We start from the raw sequence: 15,211 nt of genomic DNA on the forward strand, positions 1-15,211 counted from the left end.
TTCATTGCTCAGTGTTAAGTTTTTGTGTTTTGGTCTGTTTTTCTTAAACTATAAGCAATAGGTCAACTATATTTGTTGTATGGAAGAATTGTTAGCTGTACATGCCTGCCTAGCATGGTTCATCTGACCTTGACCTCATTTTCATGGTTCACTGGTCAATGTTTAGTTTACTTGGTTAATGTTAAGTTTATGTGACAGTTGTAATAAAGCTGTATATTTAGGACTATCAACATAATATCAATGATTAGTAAAGAAGGTGAGACATTTCAGCGTGTGCACTCTTGTTACAATTTTCATAAGTTTTGAAATTTTAAAAATTTTTACAAAATATTTTCCACTATAACTACTGGGCCAAGTTCATTATAGATAGAGATAATAGTAAGGAGCAAGAATGTTCAGTAAAGTAAGATCTACAAACACATCACCATCACCAAAACACAATTTTGTCATGAATCCATCTGTGTCCTTTGTTTAATATGCACATAGACCAAGGTGAGCGACACAGGCTATTTAGAGCCTCTAGTTAAGAAAACTTGTAAACGGTCAAGATCCCCACCCCGAAACCATATATATTTTTGTATGAGACAAATAAAAATAAAAGGTGAGTCCCCTGGGGTCACCCCCACCCCCCTCCTGTTTAAGAACTTGTAAACGGTCGAGATCCCCACCCTTATTGTATGGGATAATAAAACAAATCAAATGAAATATAGGGGAAGTCCATGTGGGTACCCCCACCCCCCCCCCCCCCCCCCACCCCCCCTTCTTTTTGATAATTTGTAAAAGGTTGAGATCCCCACCCCTAAACCATATATATTCTTGAATGGGATAATAAAGAAATGAAATGAAATTGAGGGGAAGTCCCCTGGGGTAACCCCCACCCCGTTTTTTTTTTTGAAAACTTGTAAACGGTCAAGATCCCCACCCCGAAACCATATATATTCTTGTATGGGACAATAAAACAAATCAAATGAAATATAAGGCGAATCCCCTGGGGTCACCCCCACCCCCCTCCTGTTTAAGAACTTGTAAACCGTAGAGATCCCCACCCCTTAACCATATATATTCTTGTATGGGACAATAAAACAAATCAAATGAAATATTGGGGGAAATCCATGGGGGTAACCCCCCACCCCCCTTCTTTTTGATAACTTGTAAACGGTCGAGATCCCCATCTCTAAACCATATATTTTCTTGAATGGGACAATAAAACTAATCAAATGAAATTGAGGGGAAGTCCCCCACCCTCTTCTTTTTGAAAACTCTGACAGCCTTTTGTTGTTTTTATAATTTTCCCATTTTTTTACCTTCCATATGTATTTAAATGTTAAAAATAGACTGTTCTCCATTGTTAAGTATGTACTTAGGTGAGGTTTAGGAATTTTTGTAAAATGTTCAGTCCGAACATTTGGTTTTTTCCTACGATACAGGGTAAAATATTTTGCCCCATAACACACATTTTTCTTTTCATATAAGACTTCAATAGCTCATAAAAGGTCATTTACCAAAATTTAAGCAGATTCTAGATTTCTTTTCTTTCAATTTGAGACCAATGCAAATATAAGGTAAAAGTTCGAGTCAGCCTTTTCCAGCCATTTTAAAAAAATTAAATATCTTGTAAAGGAGCTCCATAACCTATAAATATTTTTAGCTTATTTTGTTCCTTAACTGATGCTCTTCTGACTTATAGTATCAATTTTAAATTCTAGATTTTTTTAATTTCACCTAAGTACATCCTTAAAGAAATATTTTGCACAACCCATCCATTTTACAATCTAAGATGGGAGAAGAGCCCCAATGAATGCCTAAGGAAAGAGCTGTTAAAGTTTGCTGTTTAACCAAAAAATTAAACATAAGTAGCACATTCAGAATTTTATGTTTTCAGGGGGATACTTGACATTTAGTGCCATGCAGCCAAAATTATGTGAAAGTAAATCTGACAGATGTAAAGCTTTGACATTCTTGTCTCAGCCATGCCTACCAGTGTCTAGTGTAGGACCAACACACATCTTACCATTTCTGTATCTTGGATCATACAGAGATGCCATATCTCAGGACATTATTCAGGTAAGTTACCAGTTAACTTTATTGTAAACGCATGTTCTACTTGAAGAATTTGAATTCTTCAATAGGTACATATACTTGTGCTTACTAATTCAAATAAACTGACTGAAAATGGCTTATTCTATCTTTCTCTAAATCAAGAAATGGTGTTTTCTTTGAGTGTTAAATCTAAGTCCCACTCTGAGAAAGTAAAACATTTCTAGTGGCAACTAACTTGTTTTTAAAAAAAATATCTATATCAGGAAATTTCAGATGTTTTTCACTACATGTCTTCTGCCTTCTAATTTTCTGATAGATGTTTAATTATTATTTTTTTTTGCTTTACTCAATACATCCTATAGCTTGATACAAGATGTTCTTAATGTTCATGAATTTTTCTCTTGTTCATAATTTCAAGTATAATGCCAATAAAAAAAAAAACCAAAAAGGCAGGTAAAAAATACCCCATCAATTCAATAATTATAAAGGAAGTAGTATGAATGTGGTGAAACAGAAATCAATGTCAGTAGTGATATTGATAACAATATATTGATTTGATTACAACTCACTTATTGATATAAAAGTACAGTAAACATTTAAAGATCAAAGGATTTTTAGTAGTTGTACAGTTGTAGAGGTCATGTGCCATTAAATATACAAACAGTCTCTCAATCAATGGAAGAAAACTTTCTTAAAGTTTGATCAGTTTTTCTTCAAAATACAGCTGGTTGAACTTCTACTGGTATGAAAGTTTGTGCTCCAAAAGATCAATATAGGATTATAAACCCAGAGATGCTCTATACATTAATATTAGACAGTCAGGAAGTACCTACAGGCATAGGCTACAATATTCTCTATATAACAACTATAATACAAGTAGTAGATGGTTCCTATGCTAAGGAATAACACTAAGGAGGATCTAAAGTTCTGATGTTTATTACCAGTAGTTAAAAAGTATGTTGTGTCCAAAGTAATAAGGTATACAGGTAAACTATGTGGTCAATATAAACGGGACATAAATACAATCGACTGTCATGGCTATCGTCCCGTGGAAATGTACTAGGTCCATAACAAAGGAAATTAAACTTGACCGCGAAATACTAACAACCAATCAAATACAAGGATTCAAGTAAATCCCCAATGAACATTCATAGAAAAATAAAGTGCATATTACTATACACAAAATTAAGGTTTACAAGTAATAATTTAAACTCAGATTCAATATTCAAAATAAGTAAGCTTTTATAATAAAAATAGTAATTAAATAGATGATTTTTACAATATATAAAATGATCATAAAAATCATTCTGCTACATTTTCCCCGCTGTAGGAAAATGACCTCCACGTCATTCTAATCTGTTTTCCCCCTTCACTGAAAGTTGACGTCCTCAGCAAGCCATTTACCACTAGGTGTTGCATCGCATGATGTCAAGGATGATACGGTAGAGTACGCCATCAACCATTTTCAATATGTCATAGTTGTTCATAAACCAATTGTTCCATGGTGATCATTCTAGTTGCTCTTTTCATGGCTTGTGATGTTCATCAACCCAGTATATCCAATCTTTGATGTAGGTATCTGTTATGTTCCATCTTGATGTTAACTAGATGCTGTGATGGTAAATATGGATCATCTGTGGCTTTAGGTATTGTCATCGATAACATCTGAACGTAGGGTTGTGCGTGATGTAACTGACATATGGCTTTCACAGAATCTTTTCTAATGTTGGAGGTGTTGGTACGACCAAGTAGTTCTGGAAGTCTGGAAAGTGTATCTGCATCAGCGTTGTTGGCACCAGGTCGATAGACGATATTAAAGTTGTAGGATGACAAACTTGCTATCCAACAATGTCCAGTGGCATCAAGCTTTGCTGTTGTTAAGACATAAGTAAGTCGGTTGTTGTCTGTAACCACGGTAAATGTGTTGCCATAAAGGTAGTCATGGAATTTTTCTGTCACTGACCATTTCAAAGCAAGGAATTCTAATTTATGGACTGGATAGTTCTTCTCAGTCTTGCTAAGTCCTCAACTGGCATAGGCAATGGCTCTTTTCTTTCCTTCTTGCTGTTGGTACAGTATTGCTCCAAGACCAAGCATAGATGCATCTGTATGTAGTTCAAAAGGTTCCTTGTAGCGTGGATAACCAAGAATAGGTGGCATCGCTAGTTGACTTTTGAGCTTCTGGAAGGCATCTTCATCTAATGATCAGTCTGCTACATACAGTCAGGAAGTACATACAGGAATAAGCTACAATAAACTCTACATAACAATATTATTCAGTCAGGAAGTACCAACAGCAGGTATAGACTGTAATATACTGTAAATTCAGAAATTATTGCAGATATATGTTTCAGATATCAAAATGCGAGTTCATATTATTGCAATACTCACCCAGTCGCATTATTCGCATTAATAAAAACCTCTCAATAATTTCTGAATTTACAGTACCCTTTATAACAGTACCGTATTAAACAATCAGGAAATACTTACTGGAATAAACTGAAAGATCCCCTATATAACTGTATTAAACAGTCAGAAGTACTTACAGAAAAAGGCTGCAAGATGCACCTCGATGTAACAATAGTAAACAGTCAGGAAGTACCTACAGGTATAGGCTGCAATACACCCTATATAACAGTATTAAACAATTTGGAAATACCTACAGGAATACACTACAAGATGGTCTATACAGCAAAATTATACAATCAGGAAGTACATACAGGAAAAAGGCTGCAAGATGCTCTATATAACAATATTATATAGTCAGGAAGTACATACAGACAGAGGCTGCAATACTCTCTATGTAACAATATTATTCAGTTAGGAAGTACATACAGGCATAGGCTGCAGAATGCTCTATATAACAATATTATACAGTCAGGAAGTAAATACAGGCAGAGGCTGGAAAACACTCTATATAACTATATTATACAGTCGGGAAGTACATGCTGCAAGATGCTCTATATAAGAGTATTATGCATTCAGTACGTACATACAGGCATAGGCTGCAATACCCTCCATATAACAGTATTATTCAGTCAAGAAGTAAATACAGACATAGGCTGCAAAATACTCTATAACAATATTATACAGTCAGGAAGTCCATACAGGCAGAGGCTGCAATACACCCTATATAACAATATTATTCATACAGGAATATGCTATAAGATGCTCTATATAACAATATTATGCAGTTAGGAAGAACATACAGGCATAGGCTGCAAGATGTTCTTTATAACAATATTATACAGTCAGGAAATACATACAGACTGAGGCTGGAATACACTCTATATAACTATATTATACAGTTAGGAAGAACATGCTGTTAGATGCTCTATATAAGAATATTATGCAGTCAGGAAGTACATACAGCCATAGGCTGCAATACCCTCCATATAACAGTATTATTCAGTAAGGAAGTACATACAGGAATAGACAGCAATATACCCTGCTATATAACAGTATTAAACAGTCAGGAAGTACCTACAGGAATTGGTTGCAGGATGCTCTATATAACATTAATTCACGACTATAAAATTTCTCTTTTTAGCTCACCTGACCTGAAAGGTCAAGTGAGCTTTTCTCATCACTTTGCGTCCGTCGTCCGTCGTCCTGCGTCCGTCGTCCGTCGTCCGTAAACTTTTACAAAAATCTTCTCCTCTGAAACTACTTGGCCAAATTTAACCAAACTTGGCCACAATCATCATTGGAGTATCTAGTTTAAAAAATGTGTCCGGTGACCCGGCCAACCAACCAAGATGGCCGCCATGGCTAAAAATAGAACATAGGGGTAAAATGTAGATTTTGGCTTATATCTCTGAAACCAAAGCATTTAGAGCAAATCTGACATGGGATAAAATTGTTTATCAGGTCAAGATCTATCTGCCCTGAAATTTTCAGATGAATCGGACAACCCTTTGTTGGGTTGCTGCCCCTGAATTGGTAATTTAATGGAAATTTTGCCGTTTTTGGTTATTATCTTGAATATTATTATAGATAGAGATAAACTGTAAACAGCAATAATGTTCAGCAAAGTAAGATCTACAAATAAGTCAACTTGACCAAAATGGTCAGTTGACCCCTAAAGGAGTTATTGCCCTTTATAGTCAATTTTTAACCATTTTTCATAAATTTTTGTAATCTTTTACAAAAATCTTCTCCTCTGAAACTACTTGGCCAAATCTAACCAAACTTGGCCACAATCATCATTGGGGTATCTAGTTTAAAAAATGTGTCCGATGACCCAGCCAACCAACCAAGATGGCCGCCATGGCTAAAAATAGACCATAGGGTAAAATGCAGTTTTTGAATTATATCTCTGAAACCAAAGCATTTAGAGCAAATCCGTCGAGGATAAAATTGTTCATTAGGTCAAGATCTATCTGCCCTGAAATTTTCAGATCAATCAGGCAACACGTTGTTGGGTTGCTGCCCCTGAATTGGTAATTTTAAGAAAATTTTGCAGCTTTTGGTTATTATCTTGAATATTATTATAGATAGAGATAAACTGTAAACAGCAATAATGTACAGCTAAGTAAGATCTACAAATAAGTCAACATGACGAAAATTGTCAATTGACCCCTTTAGGAGTTATTGCCCTTTATATTCAATTTTTTACAATTTTCATAAATTTTGTAAATTTTTGTAAATTTTTACAAAATATTTTCCACTGTAACTACTGGGCCAAGTTCATTATAGATAGAGATAATTGTAAGCAGCAAGAATGTTCAGTAAAGGAAGATCTACAAACACATCACCATCACCAAAACACAATTTTGTCATGAATCCATCTATGTCCTTTGTTTAATATGCACATAGACCAAGGTGAGCGACACAGGCTCTTTAGAGCCTCTAGTTTCATTGGCTAAAAGCATATGGAATATTCTTTGGTAAAACATTTATTTTCCTGCAGGGAAAATCATGAAAGGTTAATGTAAGATTTGGAACAGCTAACGTGAACCTAACTAGTTATCTTCCAAGGCAATGTCAGTGATGTAGTTAATGACATCATGCAAATTCTTGTTTTTCTTCTACTTTTCCATGTTAAAATTTTGTTGTAAAATTTATTGTTTACTAGTATTGTAACTTAAAGAAGTTAACAACTGCCAAAGCAGATAATATAGTTAGTATAAAAACATGGAGGAGTTGGATATCTTTCGTCGAGAGCAAATACTAAAAAAATGAAGATGGATAGAAAAGTCATATAATAAAACAATTGTTGACTTTTGATATCAGTTGATGAATAGATCCTCAACTGTGGCATGTGTGTGATGCATGATTTTGATGGAAAAAAGATAAAAGTTCTGTCAGCTTCCCCAAAGTGGAATGTATAGCCAATATAAAGTGAAAACATATGTCGGCGATTGGCCTCAGTGAATATCATATCTCTTGGGTTGATAAATCATTGTACTAACCTCATCAAAAGTCAATAATTGAATAATAATATACAGTCAGGAAGCACATACAGGAATAGGCGGCAAGATGCTCACTATAACAATACTATACAGTCAGGAAGTACATAAGAGACCGTAAGATGCTCTAAATAACAATATTATAGTCAGGAAGAACCTACAGGAAAAGGCTGCTTGATGCTCTATATACCAATATTATAGTCAGGGAAGTACCAACAGGAGTATGTTGCCGTACACTCTATATAACAATATGTAATTGTTGTGGTGGAAGTTGAAGGAAGGTGGCGGACATGGTTTTTGGTCAAGCGATAGAGTTTTACCTTTTATTGGATAATTAGAACATTTTATTGTGCTGAGTGTGCAGGAATACACAAACAATACACTTTTATCACTGGAGTGAAAAGAAATTTACAATTGTTGCGTTAAAAAAATGATTTTACAAAAAAAGCTTATGTGACGCACCAATCATTCAAAATGGCAGGCTTTTCTAATGCTGATTTCGTAGCCGTGTGTGCCCACGTTTTGACTTAATATGTAACAAGTACATTTCAATTCTATAGTCTTACATACTATAATCCTGTGTGCATTTCCTTTTTATTTTTATACGCCCGTTTACGGGACGTATTATGGTATAATGTTGTCCGTCTGTCCGTCCATCTGTCCGTCCGTTCGTCGTCAACATGTCGGACAATAACTCAAAAACGCTTAATTCAATTTGCATGAAACTTTGGTGAATTGTTTATATCTATTGACGTGAACTCCCTTTCGATTTTTATATATTTTAGATTTTGCATTTCCGAGTAATGGGGTTTTATCTATTTAAAAAAGGGGGATTTTCCAGTTTTCGGACAATAAACCAAAAACGCTTTGAGCAGTTTCTTGAAACTTTGGTGAATTGTTTATATCTATTAAAACAACCTCCGTTTAGTTTTTTTATGACAGTGAGGGGTTATTGAACTTTATTCTTTGAAAAAGCGACGGTCGTATCATGAGCTCATGGCACAGCTGTTTATTATACGACCACAAAATGTTTGCGGTCCTATAATATTATGACGTTGTTGGTGTCATCATTGTCGTCGTGCCAAGACATTTGGTTTCCAGACAATAACTTGAATATAAGTGTATGGATCTCTATGAAATTGAACCACAAGGTTCCATTTCATAAAAGGAAGGTTGGGATTGATTTTGGGTTTCATGTCCTAAATGTTAAGGAATAAGGGGCTAAAAAGGGTTCAAAACAAGAAATGTTCTTGTTTCCAGACAATAACTTGTGAATGAGTGTATGGATCTCTATGAAATTGTACCACAAGGTTCCATACCTCAAAAGGAAAGTTTGGATTGATTTTGGGGGTTATGGCCTAACTGTTAAGGAATTAGGATTTTCTGGTTTCTAGACAATAAATTTAGTATAAGTCGATGAATCACACAAGGTTCCTTACCATAAAAGGAAGGTTGGGATTGATTTAGGAAAATGGGGCTAAAAACAACACATCTCTAAATTACTTTGTATAAATTGCTTTTTTCTTGACCAATTTCAATGGGGTTCATTTTGAAGTCTTGAATTATTGGGGTTCTTTAATACATGTATGCTGAATCAAACTGTGTATTTAGATTTTGGGATTTTGGGCCCTGTTTTTATATTGGTCCACATTGAGGTCCAAAGGGTGCAAAATTAAACTTTGTTTCGTTTCAACAAAAATTAAATTCTTGGGGTTCTTTGATATGCGGAATCTAACCTATAATTAGATTTTGGATTTAAGGCCTGGTTTTCAAATTGGTCCAAATTAAGGTCCAAAGGGTCTAAAATTAAACTTAGTTTGATTTTAACAAAAAATGAATTCAAAGGGATTCTTTAATATACTGAATCTAAATATGTATTTAATTTTTATACGACCGCAAAAAAAATTTTTGTGGTCGTATATTGGTATGACGTTGGCGTTGTCGTCGTCGTCCGGCGTCGTCCTAAGACACATTGGTTTTTGCACTCTAACTTTAGTTTAAGTGAATGGATCTCTATGAAATTTTACCACAAGGTTCAATACCACAAAAGGAAGGTTGGGATTGATTTTGGGGGTTATGGTACCAACAGTAAAGGAATTAGGGGCCAAAAAGGGGCCAAAAATAAGCATTTTTGTAACTTCCAGACATAACTTGTGTGTTAGTGTATGGATCTCTCTGACATTGTACCACAAGGTTCCATATCACAAAAGGAATGCTGGGATTGATTTTGGGGGTAATTGCCTCAAAATTTTAGGTATTAGGGGCCAAAAAAGGGGCAAAAAACAAGCATTTTTCTAGTTTCAGGACCATAACTTGTGTGTAAATGTATGGATCTTTCTGAAATTGTACTACAAGGTTCCATATCACAAATGGAAAGCTGGGTTTGAGTTTGGGGGTAATTGCCCTAAACGTTTAGGAATTTGGGGCCAAAAAGGGGCCAAAAAACACATTTTTCTAGTTTCCAGACAATAACTTGTGTTCAAGTGTATGGATCTCTCTGAAATTGTACTGCAAGGTACCATACCACAAAGGGAAGGCTGGGATTGAGTTTGGGGGTGATGAATCATAAGGGGGTTCAAAAAATTTGGGGGGGAATTTTTTTTTTTTCCTTTTTTTTTTCTTTTAAAATTTTCCATTTTAAGTTGGTTATTTCTGATTTATATTTAAAAGCAAATAATAATGATATGGTAGGAGATACACACCAAACAGGATGTGTAAATTATTATATAATAAGTATTGTGCAATAGCAAGAAATTTTCAATTGCACAGTATTGCACAATAGCAAGAAATCTTCAATTGCACAGTATTGCGCAATAGCAAGAAATCTTCAATTGCACAGTATTGCGCAATAGCAAGAAATATCCAATAGCACAATATTGCGCAATAGCAAGAAATTGTCAATTGTACAGTATTGCGCAATAGCAAGAAATATTTAATTGCACAGTATTGTGCAAAAGAAGATACTTCGTATAAATTGCTTATTTCTTGACCAATTTCAATGGGGTTTTATTCTTGAATTGTTGGGATTTTTTAATATGCTAAATCATACCGTGTATTAAGTTTTTGGATTTTGGGCCCCGTTTTTAAATTGGTCCACATTGAGGTCCAAAGGGTCCAAAATTAAACTTTGTTTGATTTCATCAAAAATTGAATTATTGGGGTTCTTTGATATGCTGAATCTAACCGTGTATTTAGATTCTTAATTTTTGGTTCCGTTTTCAAATTGGTCTACATTAAGGTCCAAAGGGTCCAAAATTAAACTTAGTTTGATTTTAACAAAAATTGAATTCTTAGGGTTCTTTGATATGCTGAATCTAAACATGTATTTAGATTTTTGATTATGGGCCCAGTTTTCAAGTTGGTCCAAATCGGGGTCCAAAATTAAACTTTGTTTGATTTCAACAAAAATTGAATATATGGGGTTCTTTGATATGCTGAATCTAACCATGTATTTAGATTTTTGATTTTTGGGCCCCGTTATCAACTTTGTCCACATTGAGGTCAAAAGGGTCCAAAATTAAACTTTGTTTGATTTCATCAAAAATTGAATTCTTGGGGTTCTTTGATATGCTGAATCTAACCATGTATTTAGATTTTGGATATTGGACCATAATAGGTGAATGTCCAATTTAAAAATTTTAAGCTCTTAGACCACATTCATTCTGTGTCAGAAACCTATGATGTGTCAAATATTTAATCACAATCCAAATGCAAAGCTGTATCAAGCTTGAATGTTGTGTCCATACTTGCCCCAACTGTTCAGGGTTCGACCTCTGCAGTCGTATCAAGCTGCGCCCTGCGGAGCATTTTATTGGCTTATATCTCAAAACACTTAAGCAATTAGAGCAAATCTGATGAGAGGTTAAAATGTTCATTAGGCCAAGTTCTATCAGCCATGAATCTAACAGTCCATTGTTGGGTTGTTGCCACTAAATTGGTAATTTTAAGGAATTTTGCAATTTTTATACGACTGCAAATTTTTAAATTTATTTGTTATGCCGAATCTAACCGTGTATTTAGATTTTTAATTTTGGGTCCAGTTTTCAAATTGGTCTACATTAAGGTCCAAAGGGTCCAAAATAAAACTTTGTTTGATTTTAACAAAAATTGAATATATGGGGTTCTTTGATATGCTGAATCTAAACAGGTATATAGATTTTTGATTTTTGGCCCAGTTTTCAAGTTGGTCCAAATTGGGGTCCAAAATTAAACTTTGTTTGATTTCAACAAAAATTGAATATATGGGGTTCTTTGATATGCTGAATCTAACCATGTATTTAGATTTTTTATTTGTGGACCCCGCTGTCAAATTGGTTCATATTGAGGTCAAAAGGGTCCAAAATTAAACTTCGTTTGATTTCATCAAAAATTGAATTATTGGGGTTCTTTGATATGCCAAATCTAACCGTGTTTTTAGATTTTTAATTTTGGGTCCTGTTTTTTAAATTGGTCTACATTAAGGTCCAAAGGGTCTAAAATTAAACTTAGTTTGATTATAACAAAAATTGAATTCTTGGGGTTCTTTGATATGCTGAATCTAAACATGTGTTTAGATTTTTGATTATGGGCCCAGTTTTCAAGTTGGTCCAAGTTGGGGTCCAAAATTAAACTTTGTTTGATTTCAACAAAAATTGAATATATGGGGTTCTTTGATATGCTGAATCTAAACATGTATTTAGATTTTAGATTTTTGGCCCAGTTTTCAAGTTGGTCCAAATTGGGGTCCCAAATTAAACTTTGTTTGATTTCAACAAAAATTGAATATATAGGGTTCTTTGATATGCTGAATCTAACCATGTATTAAGATTTTTTATTTGTGGGCCCGCTATCAAATTGGTTCATATTGAGGTGAAAAGGGTCCAAAATGAAACTTCGTTTGATTTCATCAAAAATTGAATTATTGGGGTTCTTTGATATGCCAAATCTAACCGTGTTTTTAGATTTTTAATTTTGGGTCCTGTTTTTATACGGCCGCAAAAAATTTTTGCGGTCGTATATTGGTATGACAGTGGCGTCGTCGTCGTTGTCGTCGTCGTCGTCCATCGTCGTCGTTCGAAGACACATTGGTTTTTCGCACTCTAACTTTAGTTTAAGTGAATGGATCTCTTTGAAATTTTATCATAAGGTTCAATACCACAAAAGGAAGGTGGGGATTGATTTTGGGGGTTATGGTACCAACAGTTAAGGAATTAGGGGCCAAAAATAAGCATTTTCTAGTTTCCAGACAATAACTGTGGAACGGTGTATGGATCTCTCTGAAATTATACTACAAGTTTACATACCACAAAGGGATGGTTAGGATTTGATTTGGGGGAATATGGCTCAAACGGTTTAGGAATTAGGGGCAAAAAAGGGGGAAAAACAAGGTTGTCCTGGTTAATGGACAAATACTTTAGTACAAAACATAATTTAAAGCAGTGTAAGGGAGATAAATCAAATACATCATTGAAATTATCTCCCTTACACTGCTTTTAAATTATGTATAAAGTAATGGTTAATGAACAATTAAGATAATTTAAAACAGTGTAAGGGAGGTAATCCAAATACAACGTTTTGGTTAGTTCCCTTACACTGCTTTTAAATTATGTTTAAAGAAATGCATATTTATAAAGGAAGACCAGTAAAAATATTTGCAAATGTTGCATCTTTTTTTTTTACAAAAAAATCCATATAAAAGATTTGACACTATATTTTAGATTCTATTATAAAATAGATTAAGTTAGCACTATGGTAAATTTAAATGGGTAATTATGGTAAATTTCCTTGAAGTCTATTAGAACAATACTGATTTGGAAAAATACCTAGCTACCATACATATTGGAAGATGTAAATATCCTTCTTGCAGGGTTCATCTGGCCTTGAACTCATTTACATGAATCAACTATAATGTTATTTTTTGTTTAACTTGTACACGTAATAAAACCTTTATAAAAAGTAAAATCACAAAAATACTGAACTCCGAGGAAAATTCAAAAAGGAAAGTCCCTAATCAAATGGCAAAATCAAAAGCTCAAACACATCAAACGAATGGATAACAACTGTCATATTCCTGACTTGGTACAGGCATTTTCTTATGTAGAAAATGGTGGATTGAATCTGGTTTTATAGCTAGCTAAACCTCTCAATTGTATGACAGTCGCATCAAATTCCATTATATTGACAATGATGCGTGAACAAAACAAACAGACACAATAGGTAAAAATGTCAAAAATAGGGGTTCAGCAGTCAACATTGTGTTATCATCTTAATCACTATAAAAACAAACAAATGTAACAAAGAAGCACAAAAAGGCATACATCAAATTTAACATCCTCATTTTGCTTTTTTATTATACGATTTTATTTATCTATGTAAAATCCACCCATAAAGGATGGAAGGTTTTAAGTACTGGCGTAGAATTGCGCATTTGAAGTCACACAGGTAGATATAAAATCATTTTGTCATTCAAAGTATGACGGGATACATAAGTACAGAGTCACGTCAAATGGATATCACAAAAAAACAGACTTAACAGTAAAAGTAATATTAATAATCATTAAGACTTTCAATGTAAATTAAATGAAGACCAGTAAAGCTGAGGTGAGACATTTCAGCACTCTTGTTTAAGAAATCAAAACTAGCTACTTTTATTTCTTTTTAAAACATGTTGACCCAAGCTTTGATATGGGACAATTGGATTTCATAGCATGTGATTCCAAATTGGAAAATTCTTTGGAGCTTCTCAGAATAATAATAATTGAGGAAAAGAACCTAGCAAACATATGTTTTTTGAAATTTTATGACCAATACTTTGACATGGAAAATTGAATTTCAAAAGAATGTGATTGAAATTTTTGTAAAGGAGTAGAGCCAGTAACCCCAATAAATGACCTTGTAAAAGTGATTTTTTTTAAGTTTAACTGTTTTAGTAAATCTTATGTGAATGTATTGCTTAAATGTACTCTTTTTGAAAGTATGATAAGAATAATTGTACATCTGCTTCATATTTGTAGATATGCTAGCCTGAATTAGGAATAGATTTCTTTCCTGTCCATTTTTATACGACCGCAAAAAAATTTTTGTGGTCGTATATTGGTATGACGTTGGCGTCGTCGTCTTCGTCCGAAGACACATTGGTTTTCGCACTCTAACATTAGTTTAAGTGAATGGATCTCTATGAAATTTTACCACAAGGTTCAATACCACAAAAGGAAGGTTGGGATTGATTTTGGGGGTTATGGTACCAACAGTAAAGGAATAAGGGGCCAAAAAGGGGCCAAAAATAAGTATTTTTGTTTCTTCCAGACATAACTTGTGTGTTAGTGTATGGATCTCTCTGACATTGTACCACAAGGTTCCATATCACAAAAGGAATGCTGGGATTGATTTTGGGGGTAATTGCCTCAAAATTTAAGGAATTAGGGGCCAAAAAAGGGGCAAAAAACAAGCATTTTTCTAGTTTCATGACAATAACTTGTGTGTAAGTGTATGGATCTTTCTGAAATTGTACTACAAGGTTCCATATCACAAAGGGAAAGCTGGGTTTGAGTTTGGGGGTAATTGCCCTAATTGTTTAGGAATTTGGGGCCAAAAAAGGGGCCAAAAAAACACATTTTTCTAGTTTCCAGACAATAACTTGTGTTCAAGTGTATGGATCTCTCTGAAATTGTACTGCAAGGTACCATACCACAAAGGGAAGGCTGGGATTGAGTTTGGGGGTGATGAATCATAAGGGGGTTCAAAAAATTTGGGGGGGTGGATTTTTTTTTTTTCCTTTTTTT

General features: G+C 34.2%; 1 protein-coding gene across 2 annotated transcripts in view; it reads left to right on the forward strand.

The window, feature by feature from the left end:
• Positions 1–15,211, forward strand: part of LOC127724647 (uncharacterized) — a 182,369-nt gene that overhangs the window by 142,015 nt on the left and 25,143 nt on the right. For both annotated transcript variants that reach the window (XM_052231672.1, XM_052231674.1), the window contains exon 5: positions 1,883–2,064. In XM_052231672.1, the coding sequence (XP_052087632.1) occupies positions 1,883–2,064 (182 nt within the window). The remainder of the gene's footprint in view (positions 1–1,882; positions 2,065–15,211) is intronic.

Source organism: Mytilus californianus, unplaced genomic scaffold (genome assembly GCF_021869535.1).
Source record: "Mytilus californianus isolate M0D057914Y unplaced genomic scaffold, xbMytCali1.0.p SCAF_14, whole genome shotgun sequence".
NCBI classification, from domain to species: Eukaryota; Metazoa; Mollusca; class Bivalvia; order Mytilida; family Mytilidae; genus Mytilus; species Mytilus californianus.